This window comes from Embiotoca jacksoni, unplaced genomic scaffold, assembly GCF_022577435.1.
Source record: "Embiotoca jacksoni isolate LCO1_2020_lvr unplaced genomic scaffold, fEmbJac1.0.p SCAF_7, whole genome shotgun sequence".
NCBI lineage: Eukaryota > Metazoa > Chordata > Actinopteri > Embiotocidae > Embiotoca > Embiotoca jacksoni.
The window spans coordinates 18,463,840-18,482,562 of record NW_027185425.1 but is presented as its reverse complement, the minus strand read 5'-3'; the positions used below and the strand labels follow the sequence as shown (position 1 = coordinate 18,482,562).

The following is an 18,723-nucleotide window of genomic DNA, read 5'->3' as shown; positions in this document are numbered from 1 at the left end:
ATGAGGAAAAGTGTTTGATAAAGGATAAAGATAAGGTGCTCAGCAATGTTACTAGGCCACCAAAGATTAAACAGAGTTTACAGGTAAAGCAGTAACCTGTTTACTGACTGTAGCGGAAGACTTTGTTCCTTGTGAAACAGACAGCTAAGACGGGTTGGGGCTGTTTGGGAGGTGAGTGATAAAGGGTTGAGCAACCAGCCCCGTCTGACACCTCCGGGACTCCAAAATCTGCACGGGTGAAAGGAGGGCATTTGATGCGATGTCATTGTGTGTCTGCCATCATTTGTGTTAACACACAGTGACACTGAGGCTGATTTCCAAGAAGGAGCAGGATGCAGAAGAACAGATGATAGGAAGTCTGATGATTCTGCCAGCGGTAACAGAACAGAGCAGGCTGCCTGGACGGCTGTGTGAGCAAAGTACTCTCACTTCCCCTGACATGATGTTAACTGGGGGAGTATAAACATGACGAGAACTGACTGTATTCCCATGACTATGGTGCTGCTTCATAAAACACTTACACAAGCACATTTGAAAGATTTCCAATCCTAAGCTTTTTCTACATTTCCCTTTGCCGACTTTAGAGCTATTTGAGTCCCCAGGATACAGCATATATCTATATATATTGCATTAATGGTCAACTTAAAGCTGCACCATATGAAATGACTATTAAATATGAAACATCAAAAGTGACACCTGTAGAGACAAACCCAAACATTTCCCTTAACCCTTATGAAGCTTTTGAGCCTCTTTAAGCAGATTATTTTGGTTTTCATGTCTGCACATTTACTATTTTGGTTGAATGCAAAATACTCACCTGCAAAAAAGTGATGTAAATTTGCAACGTTTGTTAAAAAAAAAGATTTTGAATAGATTTGCATCAGTTCATTCTTCAGAAAAATTATAGATTTCAACATCAGGCAGTAGTGATCTGGTATCTTCGTTTGGACCAACATCTTTCTCCTTCTGGGGGTTCAGCATGAATCTCTGCCCACCAAACTCAAACTGGATCCTGATTGAGACCATTTTAAACTCAAACTGAAATCGTTTTTAAAGAGGGAGCAGTCATGTAGTCATGAATGATCTGGTGCCCCTTTTTGTGGTGCATTTTTATATCAATTTGTCATATAATCTGTCTGTATTTCTCATTAACTTTTGTGTTTTGATTGTGTGTTGATTTGGATTGTCTCCTGTGAAAGTGTTGTGAGTCGTTGATTTTCTGTATTTTAAAAAGTCCATCTAGGGACGGGCATTGCACATGAGTTTAGGCTATAAATGCTGTGGTGTGTCGCATTATTTATGCTACATACTTGTCCCCATACAAATAAACGTGAAATAAATGAATAAATTAATTAATGAATAAAGGGTTGTAATGTGACATCTGAACCATTTCCACATGACGTGATGGGTTGATGCCTTTTATTCGCGAAAGCTCCGAAAAATCGACCTCCTTCATAATATTGGTGACCGCATCTGTTTTGGTCTTGGACAGTGACGTTCTGCTGCCACATCACTTCATTGCTGTAAACGTTCTGCAGCATTTCAAGGCTCACTGTTGCGGATTTTCTGAGTTTGACACAAAGTTTGTTGTGGGCTCTCTGTTAAACACACAAAAACATGGTTAACTCAGGTGCTGATGTCGGTGAAGCGTCAGAACTTGGAATATTTACTCAAAGTTTATGGCTTCCACCTACTCCGAACAGTTGCTGGACTTTTTGATTGCCCCTTGTATATCTTTATTACCTTGTTGGTGCTATATACTGCTGTAACTGACGTAGAACATTACTGATTGACGTAGAGCCCATGTAAAAAATCAAATACATTTACTTTTCAAACTGTTTTTCAAGTACTTCCTTGGAAGAAGTAATGTTCTTCCCAGAAGTTAGCATGACAGTCAGCATGAACAGAACCAAGACATAAACTTCAGCAGAGCACACAAACCCTCTATGGAGAATTAAATTGTAGCGTTACCCAGTGTGTTTGACTGGCAGGTGATCACTGCATCGCACAGAAAAGAAACCTCCAGCAGCCAGCCAACGAACCGAGGCCAAGAGCTCAGACTGATGTTCAAATCTGACCTCATGGAGATGTAATTCCCATCAGGTGAAATCAGAGAATTAAAAGGAAGTGCCCCGGAGCTGGAATGAATATGAAAAGACAGGGAGGAGCTGCCGGTGGCCCAGCAGGCCCACGCCTCATCCTACTTACCTGACATGGTGTTTCACAACGATGATTCACTAAAGAGCTCATGCAAGGAGCGAGACTACACAAAGGCAGACGGACACCCCAGCACGGCTGAAAATCCTCCGCTTTTTTCCGGGAAAGTTTTTAGCTTCACATTCACCAAAGCAGAAAACCTGAGGCTCATTCATATATATATATATAATATAATATATATAATATAATATATATATTCACCAAAGCAGAAAAATCCCTAAAAATATACATCGTTTACCACTTAAACCCTCTGAAATGAATAATTAAACAAAACCTTGCATAAAAATAACTGGCTCATATATATGAATAAGAGGAGCGATATATATATATATATATATATATATATATATATATATTCATATTCAGTTATTTTTATGCAAGGTTTTGTTTAATTATTCATTTCAGAGGGTTTAAGTGGTAAACGATGTATATTTTTAGGGATGCAAAGTGTCACAAAGAAAACCCTGAATACTGGCACACTATACTGTCCACTGACCCTAAAACTGACTCACTTTTTAACAGCAGGCCTGATGCATTTCGTAAAAAGTGATATGGGTCTTTTAATTTGAAATATACAAACCAAAAGTATGGCTCCTGTGATCATTATTCTCCTTTAATAATGCCTAACATTTAAAATCTAGCCAAATGAGTCATGGCCTGCTCTGAGTTCAACAGTTTAAGGTCATGGTGTACACCTTTTTAATAAACCAGAGTAGATAATCCAGATGCCATCGACCTCTCTGCTGGGAGCCAGTGGCATTTTCATGTGAACAGCTAATGCAGACAATGCTGGGAGCTCAGATGGAGGTGACAGGTAGGCTGCTGGAAGGAGACGCTTCCGTCAACATTTACATGAAGGTGCTGGTAAATGTGAGCAAGCCATCCAGCTGATATCAGATGTGACTGCTGCTGGCACATAAATTGGTCACATGTGGATGTGTTATTTAAGCTCCTATTGTTGTTTTCTTTTGTAAAAAAATAAAATAAAAAAAAAAAAAAAGACAGTTTCAGTGCAGATAATGGCCCCAGCACGCCTCATTGATTCCTCCCTGCACGGCTGTATCTGTTATAACCAGCAGCTTCGTCTCCAGCAGTCACTCTGACCGCGCTCGAGGTTTGCCGGCGCGTCAGCAGTGTGCTGTCCTACCTGTAGAGCGGAGCAGGTGACGGTGGATGTGCGCAACGACGGACACTCACCAACTGATTTCAGTGCGCTTCGCCGAAGGAAAAAAAAAAACCCCAAGGAGTCCTAAGTTGAACTAGCCGCCAGCCACCATCTTCCGCAGGGACGAAGAGGAGAACGTGCGCAGTGTCAGGGAGTCCGTCCGAGACGACACCTTCCACCGCCTCATGCCAGCTGACACCGCCGGACCCCGGTACACTGGACTTGAGAGAGGTGACACCGCACGGACACACGAGCGCTCCTCTGCGTGATGAGCAGCGACGGGGAGGCGCAACAAGATGCACGTGCTTAGTCCGGTGGATACAGGAAGAGAGGGTATTTGGCCTTCAAAGTAAGAGCAGAACAGCTGTAGATAAAGGAAAAGTTAAAAAAAAAAAAAAACCACAGCTGTCGCTGTAGAGATCTGGAACATCCCAGAAAAAGCAAATGACATCATGAATAAACAGTCAAATAGAATGTGAATAAATCCAAAATGAAGTCGGAAACATTGTCCAGTTTCACATATCCTGGGATGGTAAACTGTATGGTGTCCTACTTCATAGTGTAAATGTTATCAATAGTATTTCTATGACTGGTGGCAATACTAAGTGCAGTAGTGTGGCGGTGGAAGTAATTGTCAAATACTTTCTTTTATTTTGAAGTCCATACAGTACGGTTTCCTGTATTGTACTTTTCACTCTTTTGTCTTGCCACTGCTGGTCAAAGGTTTGTACCATTGTCTTTTTCGTAAGGGGTGCGCCTTATCTACACTTTTTGATGCTCATAAAAAGAAACACTTATTTACCTGTCATGTGATCACATGTAACTCGTAATTTGTCCTCAATTCAAATCAGGGATTATGGTAAATGGTAAATGGTAAATGGTGTGTACTTGTATAGCGCTTTATCACCTTTCGGTCTCAAAGCGCATTATAAAAGATGAGGAACAAAACAGTAAAAGACAAACAGTGGTCCAGAAATATAAACATGTTTTCTGTAATTGCCTCAGTCAATAAGCGTTTTATTGTCTTAATATTTTTTGTTTATTTCATTTAATAGCATGAAATGACAACAATTACAGCATAGTATCATTAAATCACGTATAGTGTTCCCTGTGAACTCAGTGCCACCAACAGGCTTAAAATCCATAAGACAATAGGCATATATAGTACTGTAAATACAACCAGGCACCACCAGACACACAACACTCTTATTACAAAATATTAAAAGAGAAAGCAGAGAGCAGTCACGAAACATGGTCCCTCATTCATTATGTTTATTAAACCTTGCATTAATGGGTTTCATTTGGACATTGTGTTATTTAGACTGGAGGGAAATGAAAGTGTGGAAGGGAAGAGGCTTTATTTTTGCACTGAAACTGATCACTCACAGGTGAACACCTTCTGTGTTCCTGAAGGTCAGACACAAACAGATGGAGGTTTTCCCCCTGCTGTTTTAAACTCACTGCCTAACCTTCACTCCCCCACCTTTTCTTACTGTGTGCTACTTCTGGAGAAACTAAATAACAAAGATTATAATTTTGTTCCAATGATTGGGCATTGCCATGATTTTGCAAAGGGTTTATTTTGCATGTGGGCTATGTGTTTTTCCTAAAATTTCCATTTAAAAGACGTGCAGGTTTTGCAGGCTTTAATACACATTTAATTTATTAGAATAATACATGGGAGATAAACAAAAGACTTCACAAATAATAAATCGACAGTAATCACAATTTTGATGACCACAAACACATCCTAAAACAATGTAAGAAATATTATGATAATAAGACTAAAAATAAAAGAATAATGATTTAATTATTATCATAATCATCAATAAAACACAATATGATCACAGTGAGCATTGCAGCAGCAATATAAGACATGGTTACACGAAGTATGTATTGTATTTAGAAATATACTAAATGCAGTTAGATAACATTGTGTTTTTCTGTTATGCTGTTTTAAAATCAATAGCTTTTTAAAATTTGCCGTAAATTTAATCGCGTTTAGTTTGAAGCTGTGGTTTGAAGTGGTTATTAGACTTGTAACAAAGGGAGGGTTTCTTTTTTGCGCATTAGCATCTAATTGGTCAAACTTTTGGAGAGACAACCGATTGAGCCAATCAGAATAGATGTTGGCTTCGAGACAGAAAAGTTTCTGTCTTATCACCAACGCCCAGAAAGAAAAAACATTAATACTGGTTGTTGTCGGAATTTACCCGAACAATACCGGAAGTGTCGCGAGTTTGTCGTCTAAATAAAACTCACCGTCAACAGACAGTGTGTCTCCAGAGTTGTCTCGACCGAAGTAACAATCCCAGAACACCCCGTAGACTAACCACATTACATATTCATATGTACCTCAATAAATATCTACATTAAAACCTGAAATAATATCTCGTTAGAGTTTGTGGTTCAGTTAGACTCCGCGCACATTTGACGAAGCTCTTATTTTGAAGAACTCACCGGATGCTCTTCTATCCTCTTTAATTAACTTGACGCCGCCATTTTGTGCCACTTTATTTCCTGAAGTTTTTAAGGTTTTTACGATCGTCTCTGGAGTTGTGAATTAAACCACCATGGGCGCATGTTTAGCACTGGGCTCCCTCGCCAGTTGTGTGAGTATACATGTACCGTTTGTATTGTCGGTGTATGAAGTACAAACACTTTGATTTCTTTTTTAAACATCATTTCTTGACCAACTCGTCAAACAGTGCGTTGTTCGGCTCGCTGGGACAACATTACGTCACAACATCGACATCACGAAAACTAGTGAATAAAATCACGTATTTACCTGTTTTTATTTATTTATTTATTTATTTTTTATAGTTAAACCAAAGTCTGATGCGACAAAATACTTATTTTGAATACTTGGTCACAAGTTACTCGTTTCGTTGTGCACGCACTTTGTAAACCGAGTAACTTAAAGGCTTTACGTGATGTTGTGAAAATACGAGAAACATGTCAGATTGAAAGCTTGTTTTGCTGCAGTCGATACGAGTAATATGAACAAAATGAAACCAAACTCGCCTTGTAACATCTGCATTTTTTTTTTTTTTCTTAAGAAGGCCCAATTTCCGGTTTCACTCACGCCATCAAGACGTCACTGTTTCTGCTGCACAGCACATGTTGTAAACATTATAACACACGAGATAACTGACAACGATAAAACAAACATGTACAGATTGATTTAAGTGAAAGTAATGAAGACTTTCATTGCAGTAAATGTCTCTGAATTAACTGTCACCGTGGTGTTTGAGTGTGTGTCCCACCGAGCAGTATTATTTATGTATTATTTGCCTTATTACCAACAGCTGGGTGTTGGTAACTGGAGAGAGAGGACATTTTTGATATTCGGGCCATTAAAGTACATTAGTGTCAATAAAGCAACCAAATTAAATGGGTCTAAAATAATATTTACTTTTATTGAAGCATGCAGTGTCGGCACATTTCTATAAAGACAAGTAATGATACTTCAGAGGGCTACGACAAGTTAAAGTGGTGTAACAATCACAGCCAGCAGCATGGTAAACCCAGTTGGTTGATCAGGTCTAGGATTGGAATGATTAGTGTGCACGATAATCTGCTTTTAGCCGCCCCTGGGCCCCAGTGTGTCTCACACATTTCTCTGTTGATTGTTATGCCATTGATTCATACCTTGTTATTGTACAAAGTGGAGGACCGTTTTTAATATTTCCATTCTGATACCAGAAAAGTGTTGACCTTTATTATTCCATTTTGGTGGTGTCAGATGAAATACATCAAGTATATTTAATGTATTGTTTATCCCTAGTTCCTTGTAACATTAAAGCTTGGTTTTGGTCAATTTTTTTTTTTTTTAATCTTGACTGAGGATTACAGGTATGTGTGTACTGTGTGTTGCCAAGCAGTATTGAATTGGCCCGGCTGAACCATGAAAACTGGGTTCTTGTCATTGCAGCTGGTGTGTTTACACCCGGGGCTTGTGTACTCTAGTGCATGCTCATATTTAGCGAAGGATGGCTGATCTCAGCTCCGGTCTCTGCCTCGGTGCTTCACGCACCTCTCAGCAGTGTGCATGTGAATCCTGCAGGATGACAACCAGAGAGATGGAGATTTGTTCCGATGGCAGCTCTATTCACGGGGCTAAATGCTGCCGCTGTAAATCACCATTTGTCTCTGCTTTCCTGAAAGATTGCAGAAGCAGGAGAAAGATGGTTGCCCTGACAGCGGACAAATCATTTGTTTTGTTTTGTTTTTCTTCCGAGCACAGTCGTTGCAAGCCATGCATGCATTACCCTGATTATCCCAAACCCCAGAGCCCTGGGTTTCATAAAATATGCAGCCGTGTGAATGTCCTGATAAGTCTCTCCCTCGTCCGCTCTCCAGGCGTCCTGTTTGTGCGGCTCCGCCTCCTGCCTCCTGTCATCATGCTGCCCTTCGACGTACAACTCCACCATCAGCCGGCTGGCCTTCTCCTTCCTGCTGATGCTCGGGACTCTGGTCTCCATCATTATGATTCTCCCGGGCATGGAGGGACATCTTAAAAAGGTACTTTAGATAAAACTAGCTGATGTAATGATCCAAACATGCTGCTGTATCAGTGACCGTTGATACTCTCATATCACGCTCTCATATCTATCTTTAAATAGTATAAATGAGACCCGACAATATTATAGAGAGAAACTCAACAATTCAACAGCTCCTCCATGAGCAGGCATTGGTGACAGCGGGGAGGAAAAACTTCCTTTTAACAGGAAGAAACATCAGACTGAGAGGTGGGCGGCCATCTGCCTCGACTGCTTTTGGTGAGGAAAACAAAAATGTTCGGCGTAACGGCAATTTAAACTAGATTCTGTGTTTTCTGGTTAAGGTGCGAGTAAGTTATAACTAAGTTTAGGTCTCGGGTTGAGAATAAGCTGGAGTGGAAGATGGCTGTCGCTCCTCTTCCTGTGCTTCAAGGAATTTGACAATTAATATGACTGAAGGGAGTTGATTCATTTAGGGCAGAGGTTCCCAAACTTTTTAGACCATGTACCACTAGTGTATATACCAAATCCACCTGTTCATGTATCACTTCCCACAGCAGATACCAACAGTTTATTTCATTAAAAAAAAATCATGAAATTCACTGGTTTAACTATAGACTAGCTAGTATTGACTTTGTACTGTTATGATACTCTGTAACTTTCCACTTGGTAGATTTCCATCAGACCTGAAGTACATTTTATTGCGTGAGAAACTTTCTTTGCTGTGTCTGGCGATGAGGGAACGTTCCATTCTCACGATGGAGGATCTCCCTGTGAGGTTTTGACGACATGTTTTGGCTACAAATGTGAGGCTGTATCTGTGTTTGTTTTGGTCAGACTCACCAAGTAGACTCCGGTGTATGAGCTCTGTCCTTTCAGCTGAAATAACTCTTATATTATCTTGCTTTATTTAATTGACAAAAGACAGGTGTTTGTTGTATCATTGTTTATTAGTTCATTTCTCCACAAGGAAATACATCATTTCCTCCGAGAGCTTCAGAAAGGCAAAATAAGAAAATTCACTTTTTTTTGGCCTTGTGTCAGCTAGTGTGTCATCGTTTGGCCTTTCAGCGAGAAACCCAAGTACTCCTGGGTAGAACCTCACGTACTACAGTTTAGGACTGATTTACACTGACATGTTCTTCCTGCTGCGGCCAGGTTTCTGTAAGACAATATAAATCTGTTTGATGATCAGTTATCAAACAGATTTACTAACAGAAATTTGGAAGAGAGAGATCTAATATTTAATATTCCAGTTTGTTTTGTTCAGTTAGTGTTGATTTTGAATAGATTTCTATAGATAACTCCCCTGATGAGACTTTTTGATTTATTTAAGGCCTCAAGGTTCAGACACAGTCTCCGGGGTTTTAGACGTTTTATTTTGTCTGTAAAGTCCACGTTGTTTGCTGACTCAACCTCGACAGCTGAACACATCATCACTGGTCAGATTAGGTCCCGAGAGTCGCACATTGTTTTGCCAAAGTTTCACATCGTTCCTCGTTCATGTTAGCGACTTCTGATTGCTGTAATCGGGTGTCTTTACCACAGAAGTGTACAACAATTTTATTAGAAAGAATAAAAAGTAGGAACATTACCCAGATTGGTTTCATGATGCTATAACCCAGCAGCAGACCAAGTAATAATAACACAACTGGATGGTTGGATTGTGTGTGCTGGATTTTTCTCAGAAAAGTCCTAGAAGAGGAATTGATTTATTTTTCTTGACTTTGATCCAGTTGCCCCGTTTTAATCCTGCTTCCTCCCGTTATTTCCTCTGTGTGCTTTCACATGATCAGATTCCAGGTTTCTGTGTGGGCGGCTCAAGCATATTCGGCACCGGGAACCATGTGAACTGTGACATCATCGTGGGCTATAAGTCTGTGTACCGCATGTGCTTCGCCATGGCGTGCTTCTTCTTCCTCTTTTCCATCATCATGATCCGAGTGCGCAACAGCAAGGACCCCCGAGCCGCCCTCCAAAACGGGTTTGTACTGCAGCCTCAGTACCACAGCGCTGTATGATGACAGACGCTGCACTCTGGTGGCCAAATGTGGACACTGCACGTTACAGGTTGTGTTTGCACTGAAGAACCAAACTCGTTTGTTCTGCACATACGTTGAATAATTTAACTTCTGTCCTCTCAGTTTCTGGTTCTTCAAGTTTCTGGTGCTGGTTGGCATAACTGTGGGAGCTTTCTTCATTCCAGATGGCACATTTAATACAGGTATGAAGCCTGGGCCCAGGTGTCACGGTCTTTTTCAGCATGAGGCCAGTTTGGCCTTAATTCGGTCGTGGATTTTCATTTCAGCAGTTTACCAAAAGGTGCTTGCAGTGTGAATATTTGCTCAGATTTTTGCTAACTGATTCATGTCATAACTGTAAATTGCTTATTAATGAGGCTGAGCTTCTGTTTCGATTGGGCCAACATTTTAAGAGCTTTGATCTCTTTTGTTGAGTGATTTAGTTTTTCTAGTCAAATTTGTGAAAGTGTCCTTAAACTCAGGTTTCATAAATCAAACAATTTCAAATGATTCCCTGCCTTAGTTACAATTAGACTTCAACCACTTTTTAGATGTCAATGGTGATTTTAAGTGCCGGAGGAGGCCAGCGACTTCCTTTCTTTCCACACAGGCTTATTGTTAGTTCTGTTGATGGTAATTAACCACTTCTAACCACCAAGTAAAGTTTTACTCTGTGATGGACCTGAGGAACTTTCATGAACAAGGTTTAGACAACTAAGAACGAATGAAAGGAAAAGTGACAATCCACTGATTGAATATTTAGGATTGTAAAGTGATGTTGACAGTAACCTTTCTATCCTGAACCCTCCTCTCTGTTCTCAGTGTGGTATTACTTTGGCGTGGTAGGCTCCTTCATCTTCATCATCATCCAGCTCATACTGCTGGTGGACTTCACTCACTCCTGGAACCAGTCCTGGCTGGAGAAGGCCGAGAATGGAAACTCCAAGTGCTGGTTTGCAGGTAGAAACATAACAAGCTCACTTTACACCAACAGGACTTTAAAAGAGCTTTCAGATCAAATGTTTGGATGTTTGGCCCGAAGGCTTTTTAAAAGGCAATACCTCTATTTTAGGATTCAGGCTACTTTGAACGCCAATAAAGAACCAATTTAAGTCCGAATTTTACAAAACATGTATCCCTAATGGTGACATTAAAACGAATGTTATGATTCTAAATACTAAAATATGCTTGTGTGATTAGAACATTGCATTACAGTGAATTGTGGTGGAACTGCCGTGGATTGAAGTCATACTGATCAATAACCCAGAAATCATAAAACCAATCAAACCAGAGAAAACACTGAAGAGACTCCAGTGAAGTTTCCATGTAAGAGTTTAGGATTTTGATAATAAACTGATGCTGCGTTTAAATTCAGTCGTCTTTACCGTGTACGAGAAGAACCATATGAGCGTGTGAGATTCACGATGTCGGGACTCAAAATTTTCTAGAAGCCGAGGCACGAGTTGTGAAGTCTGTACTGATGTTTACAGAAATGTCACTGAAGCTAATATATTGTAATTTTAGTCATGTAGAGGTTCATAACTTAGATAATAGTCTATGTCTGAGGAAAATGTTGATCTTCCTAAAGGCCTCATATTTCCCCTCTGTGTCTTTTCATTTCCTGCATTATGTCCCCCTCCCCCCTGCTGGCTTGCTAACTTGTTAGCCTCTTTGGCTTCTAGACGCTGTTCATGTTGCCCAGCAACAGTGTTTTTACAACTTAACCACTTGAACACCGAGCATACCAACAACACGACTTCCCGTGTTGTAACCACGAGTTCCATTTGAACGCAGCATCAGAAACAAATATTGTTGTACTACTTAGCAGCGTCTCTGTCAGCTTCCATGTGGTTGTTTGATGATGGTGTTCTTCTGTTCTTCTCGCAGCTCTGCTGTCCGCCACCATCATCCACTACGCTCTGGCGTTTAGCGCCGTCGTGCTCTTCTACGTGTTTTACACCCAACCTAACGACTGCACCGAGCACAAAGTCTTCATCAGTCTCAACTTCCTGTTCTGCATCATCGTCTCCATCGTGGCCATTCTGCCCAAAGTTCAGGTGATGGAGACACTTCAGATATTAAGCTATTAAATGGCGGCCCTTTTTTTTTTTGGTCCAAATCGTGACCCTCTTTTGTATCTAATTTATAACGCTGTACCAAAGATGTGACGGGAGCAGGAAATGAGGATAGCTGCTGTTTTATGCTCAATTAAAGAGCAGCTCTTCTCTGACATTAACAAATCTCCTATTGAACCTTTAATCTGTTCTTGTTATCCGGTGATGAAAACATGTCGGTCGCGTCAGCAGCTCACAGAAGAATCGCTCTTCTTGGCTTTTACAGTTCGGAATCAATTCAGTGATGCCGGGAATCACTTGTAATGACAACATTAGTTATTAACATTGACACAATGAAAAAAGGAAAAAGGCTGAAGCCAACACGCACTGCATCACTTCAACCAGCTCACACCAGATAATGTGTTTCATTTCCCTGATTTTTTGTTTGTTTTTGTGTATTGACGGCTCGCCCTGCTGCTGATGCTGCAGCAGACAGTTTGTTCTCCACTGGTGCTGCAGCAGAGCACTAAACCATATTACACTTCACTTCATAGTATTCATCCATGAAGAAGACTGTAAGACGCCTCCAAGTTAGTGCAGTAAACTTGTATAAGAAACCCTGAGACGCCCGGCCCTCGTAGCCCAGCGCTGACGCTAGTTAGATCTCCACCAGCAGTACATGATATTTATATAAACTGTAGCTGCACTGAAACGTTCCTCTGCCTGAACGTCTCTGTAACTTCAATCTCCAACCACCTGAGTTGTTGTGTTTCAGCAGAGCGATCTGCTGGTTTGTGAGAAGTAACAGTTCATATAGTCGTTCATAGTTCATATCTTCTGCTGCTCACATCACGTTCAGGTGAAGAGCTACAGGTTGTTTAAATTCAGGTTGATTAATTTAGAATTAATTCATCTTGTTTTATTTCAGCAAATTACAGATCAACATTTTTATCTTTGAGTTTATTTACAACTTTAGTTGCATGTAAATAATGAAAACTAAATTTGATGTGATCCAATGAGGAATTCAGATTTTAAGCAGAAGTGTAATTTATTTACTCAACCTGTGTGTTTAAATAAAAGACTGGACATTAAGTGATTGCGTCAATAACGTTGTTCTCAGATTAAAAATAGACAATCTTAAAACTTTTTTTTTTTCAGTGAATAAAAAAATGTAGAAATGGAACGGTATTGATAAACTTGGGTGTTTGTAAATGAACCTGGAAAAGTCGATGATGTTCTGACTCCTGCCGTCCTCGTTGTATCCACAGGAGGCTCAGTCCAGCTCAGGTCTGCTGCAGGCCTCCCTCATCTCCCTGTACACCATGTATGTCACCTGGTCGGCCATGACCAACAACCCCAGTAAGTCTGAGTTCACAACTTGAAGCAGAATATCTGACTTTGGAGAGGAGCTGAACAAACAAAACAAAGTGAAATTTCCAGGACACTTGCTACAAATGTGATTTCATCTCCGAGCTGGTGTGGACTTAATAACGACCTTGATATTTACCAACGGTTCTACTTCCAGCTGTTGACAGTCTCCTGTGTTTTCAGACCACCAGTGTAACCCCAGTCTGTTGAGTTTGGTCCAGTCCGGCAGTCCGACTCCTCCTCCAGAACCTGCTCCCACCACAGCCCCCGAAAACGTCCAGTGGTGGGACGCACAGGGCATCGTGGGACTGATCATCTTCTTGTTTTGCACTCTTTATGCCAGGTAGTTCACTGGTGCTGCAGGTGTTCTCGTCTCAAAACCAGAAACACTACATTAGTTAACGGTAGTAAGAACAGAGGTGGAGGACTGCTGCTTGTGTCCTGGTTTGCATTTGGATGTAGCTGGCAGCTACAACCTATCTAGTTGTCTTTAAGAGAAGCACCTGGACCATTTCATGGATGTGGGGGATTTTTAAAAGCAGCGACTGCCTTCAGATGGAGTGATGTCACTGCTCTTTCACCGCCAAGAGATCCAGACAGCTGCTTGGTTTCACTGCTTCACCCAGGCCGTTACTCTCCTCTATCTCATACTTCAAACTGGCTTTGCACAGAAATCACACGGTCATGAAACTCCTGAAAAAGTTATGAAATCAGAAAAACTGTTGTCTCGGCCTGGAAGAGGTTTGGAATTAACAGAATGTTTGCAAAAGTTTAGAATCTGCAATCATTTGGGGTTTGATTTAAAAGATGTTCCCAAAAATCCCAAAACATGTTTAACATTGAGGGAAATATGTTCCTTGTCGAACTCATTTTAAAGTCCAGAGCTTCACAGGCTGCGTGACGGTGGGAGAATCACTTGCTGTGGTTGTGCATGCTCTCTAAACTACGCTGCTGTGATTGGTTGTGTCGCTGTCAGTCAACTGGTCGCTAACCTTCACCCTCCCACAGCGCAACAACCAATCACAGGAGCTCAGAGCTCAGCCCGGTGCACTCTCCTTCCTATTTTTAACTGTACATAAAGTCACAGAAACGGGGTCAGATATTATGTAAAGGTGTGAAAGGTGATTGGTAAAGATGTGTGGGAACCCTGTTAAGAATAAAATCTGTGCTTATTATGTGTTATGAAAATGTTTACATGTAAATACAGCTCAAACTCCAGCCAACTCATATGAGAAAAAACAAAGAAGTTCTGCAAGAAATCAAATCATTCAGGATCAAGTTAAACCTGGAAACCAATAAAAGGACCAATCTGATCTGATCTGATCTGATCTGATCTGATCTGATCTGATCTGCGTGAGCTCCCGTACGTCCAGCTGACTTGTGCTTCTCTCGCCCACCGCAGCATCCGCTCTTCTAACAACAACCAAGTGAACAAGCTGATGCGGATGGAGGAAAGCCAGGGTCTGGCCACCGACTACGAGGCCACCACAGGCGATGACGGAGTCCGCCGGGCCGTGGACAACGAAGAGGAGGAAGTCACCTACAGCTACTCCTTCTTCCACTTCAGCCTGTTCCTGGCTTCGCTCTACATCATGATGACACTCACCAACTGGTACAAGTGAGTACCTGTAGTTTACGGTTCGTTTTGTCGCTGCCTCAGACAGATCGCCTTTCCTCCGGCACTGACCCCCCTGTGAACCCTCTCTGACCCACCAGACCCGACACGGACTACCACGCCATGCAGACCTCCATGCCGGCCGTCTGGGTGAAGATCTGCTCCAGCTGGCTCGGCCTGGGCCTCTACCTGTGGACCCTGGTGGCCCCGCTGATGCTCCCCGACAGAGACTTCAGCTGAAGTCTTACGGTCTGTCAACACGTGACCGCTCGCCTCCTACTATTTGCACCTTGAGGAACGATAGCTTTAAATTGTCCTGCTTGAATGTTTGATGTTCTTGCAATGCTCCTCAGGTCAGTGCTTATCGTAACAGTTACTCTCAGTTTGTACTGATTTTTGTAGACACAGAAGATTGTTTGAGTTTAAGCTTTAATCACATTCCAGTTTCTCTACTCAGGTCTCGTTATCACTTCACTGTTACAATTATTAGAGCTGAAAGCACCACATGCCTTTATAGAAATATCCAAACGAATCATAAAGGATCTCTGTGGGCAACTGCTGTGGTTGTTTCACTACATTTACGCTGTTTATTATTCCCTTTCAATCACTTTGATTTCATGGGAAATTTGAAGTCTAAATTTCAGAGGTCTACTTGTTGTAGTTGTTTATTTTATTCAGATTAATAACCAGAAGGCCTTGTTGTATTTTGTGCACACATAATTTAGAGGGACCATCTTTGACATCTTTAAAAGTTTTTATGATCTTCAGTTTTCACGTAAATTGCTAACATTTACTTTTCATGACAATAAATAAAGCTGACTGTTTCTTTAAAATCAGCGTGGCCTCGTTGTGTCCTGTAGGTGGCGCCTTGTCCCTCAAACTAATCGGTTTCTGTAGCAGGTTTTCATTATGTTCAAATAATTTAGACAAATGTGGTGCAAGATTTCGAAACCCGTATTGTAAATCGATCTTTTTTTTTTACATGCACTACCTTCTGAATCAGCCCGTTTTCTTTAGAAGCTGCAAACACAATGTCATCAACTGGTCAGCAGAGATTTCCAAATGCTTCACTGCCCTTCCTCCATTAATCACATGATTCTGCTCAAATGTGATTTATTGCGCTGCTTCTGTGCAGGATTCCCTGGTGCAAAACACACACACACACACACATTTGGCAAGTAATGTAGAGGGAATGTGCTTTCCCCTCTATCACAAGATCAGCATGAGCAGGGCGGCCCAACACAACACTTCATTATACTTCACAATATTCATTCAAGGCCTGTGTCGGGGGAACAACGACAAACGACCGGCCCAGGAAGTCCTTTTGGGCAAATCCCACACGCCGTACCTGCAATACAACAGCCCGTTAGTCACATCATGTTTTCTTCCTCTTTGGATAAAATCTACCATTTCTGCTGCTTGTTTTTCACCAACTAATTTATGCTTTGAATATTACAAATCTGCATTTAGTTCATTCAGAAGATGAAATAAACCGACGGCATCAGACTGTTTGAAGACTCCACAAAATGAAATTATATAAGTCAGATAACAGACCAAAATATTCACTTTTACCTCAAAATCCTACATTTACCAAAATCCATTTTCACCAGACCAACACTGATGAGCAAATTCAAGAGTTTGTTTCTCATCTGTGAAGCGAATATTCAGATTTAAGAGTTGTCAGTTTATTTACAGCCCGCAAAGCTGCTCGATGTCCACTGATGAGCAATCTAACATCAATGCAATAGAGTTACAGATTGTACTGTTTATTTCATGAATTCTTCTTTTTGTGAAAAGCTGGTGCCTACATTACCCAAAATGCACCTGGCCTGGGGATTTAGGATTATTACTGGTATCTACGCCTCAAATCAGCTCCCTCCTCTCGGATGCCACATCTGTACTGAAATCAGTGGAGTTCCCCTCTGTGCTCTGATCGGCTCATTTGTTTTCCCAACTGCAGAAACAGCCATCAGCAACAGACCTCTCTGAGTTGAAGAAGACGTTTAAGAGATGATGGCAGTGACTTTAGACTTTTAGTTGATGCAAAATTATTGATGAAAGCCTTAAAGGCCCAGAATTAATTTCCTCACAGCCTCTTACTGTGAGTAATGGGATGCTGCATAAAAACACGTATTTTCCATCCAACAAAAGCAGCTTCAGTATTTCACATGAGAGATTTATGTGTTTTCTTTTCAATGGTTTGAAGTGGGCGGGGCTCAGTAGGAAAAAGGTGATGTCATCGGTGAGGATTCAGCAGTTTGAATCACAACATGATGACAGTCGTTATTTTTACCTTCAGTCAAATCTGAGCCAACTGCACCGACATAAACCGAACAAAGAAGACTCCCTGAGAATTTGAGAGTTAAATAATAAATAAGTCTTAAAAGCTGTTTGTAAATTTGCTGCCTATTTATTTGCTATTAGTGTTATTGTGACATATAGCACTAAACTGTAGAGGCATACAAATCCCTTTGCTTTGTGAGAAGTGTTTGGGAAAGTTCAGCGGTGGAAACTAAGTACATTTACTCAAGTACAATTGAAATGTACCTCTACTTTACTCAAGCATTTCCATTTTCTGCGACTTTATTCCTCCACTTGTCTACGTTTCATATCAACATCGAACTTGATCAGATGGAGGTTAGACTATTCAGCACGGCCACAATAACGCAACGTACTAATCACTCATATATGTTAAATATTACTCTCTAAATTTGGACATTTTGATTAATAATTACTTTTATTTCTGATACTTAAACGTCCAGTTTTATCCTGTTTTTCCACTGAGAACAGAGTGAACCAATGTCCCCTCTAAGCTATCAGGTTTGTTGACATCCACAACATCAAGCTGGCTAATTCAATGACACACGGTTATGTCAGTAATCTGTTGTTGATCCAGTTTGTCTCTTGAAACTCACCCTGATTCTCCATGTAGTGGCTCATGATATTACATGCAGGGATGTTGCACCTTGGCGCACACTAAACACCACTGTACTGTATATATTCCTGCCAAAAGTTGTGATGTGACCCACATTGTTATGGGTGAGGGTAACAGTGGGAGTCCCCGGCCCAGCTGCCAGCAGCCGGCCGGGCTAATGCTGTTATATAATGCTGAACAAGGCTCTGATCAGTTGCATAAGCCAGTTATAAGATCATGCTTTCAGTGGGGGACTCTTCTCTCTCTCCTCCGCCCTCCTCCCTGAGGAACCTCATCATCATCTTTATCATCATCATCATCATCATCATCGTCGTTGTCGTCAACAGCGACTGCAGCCTCCACCGTGGAGGGTTCAAAGCTTCTGGCAACCCAGGTGGAAAAACAAGCTAAATGGAGTCCTGAGACACGTGAAGATATTTGAATAGGCAGCCCCGGAGGTCTTCATTGAACGTCTGTGACTTTCACCTCTCAGGACCAAGTGTGTGAGGACAAAATAATCACTCATCAAGATGGTGCCATGGCGTATTTAAAGGGAAACCTGTACATTTTACATTTCAATCTCCAAATCAATAAAATACAGTAGACAATCAAATATTTATTGAATAATTAATGAGTGCAACTCTTAATCCTTATAAGACAGCATCAAGAATGAGATCCTTCAATTGAAACATTATTTTTGTCAATCATCTTCAGCATCCTGTGTTTTGAGTCTCCTTGTGCTATAATTTCACTTTTCATACAAATAGTCCAAACTGTGTAAAAAAAATAAAATAAACATTAGAGAACCGAATAATCATGATAATAATAACAACGATGTGTGTGGATGACTTTACTGTTAAAATAAGG

The 18,723-nt window shown here is 41.0% G+C and overlaps 2 protein-coding genes across 2 annotated transcripts in view; one reads left to right on the top strand and one right to left on the bottom strand.

The window, feature by feature from the left end:
• The window catches only part of pkib (protein kinase (cAMP-dependent, catalytic) inhibitor beta), a 29,019-nt gene extending 25,333 nt beyond the window's left edge, over positions 1 to 3,686 (bottom strand). The window contains exon 1 of the mRNA XM_069176727.1: positions 3,415 to 3,686. The gene's annotated coding sequence lies outside the window, so the exon portion shown is untranslated. The remainder of the gene's footprint in view (positions 1 to 3,414) is intronic.
• A 2,214-nt stretch (positions 3,687 to 5,900) lies between these two features.
• serinc2 (serine incorporator 2) lies at positions 5,901 to 15,775 on the top strand. Its single transcript, XM_069176627.1, has 10 exons — positions 5,901 to 5,994; positions 7,745 to 7,906; positions 9,681 to 9,868; positions 10,029 to 10,108; positions 10,728 to 10,865; positions 11,793 to 11,962; positions 13,228 to 13,318; positions 13,511 to 13,670; positions 14,730 to 14,945; positions 15,044 to 15,775. The coding sequence occupies exons 1-10, from the start codon at positions 5,956 to 5,958 to the stop codon at positions 15,180 to 15,182; spliced, it is 1,383 nt and encodes a 460-aa protein (XP_069032728.1). The 5' UTR covers positions 5,901 to 5,955; the 3' UTR covers positions 15,183 to 15,775.
• The last annotated feature ends 2,948 nt before the right edge of the window (positions 15,776 to 18,723 follow it).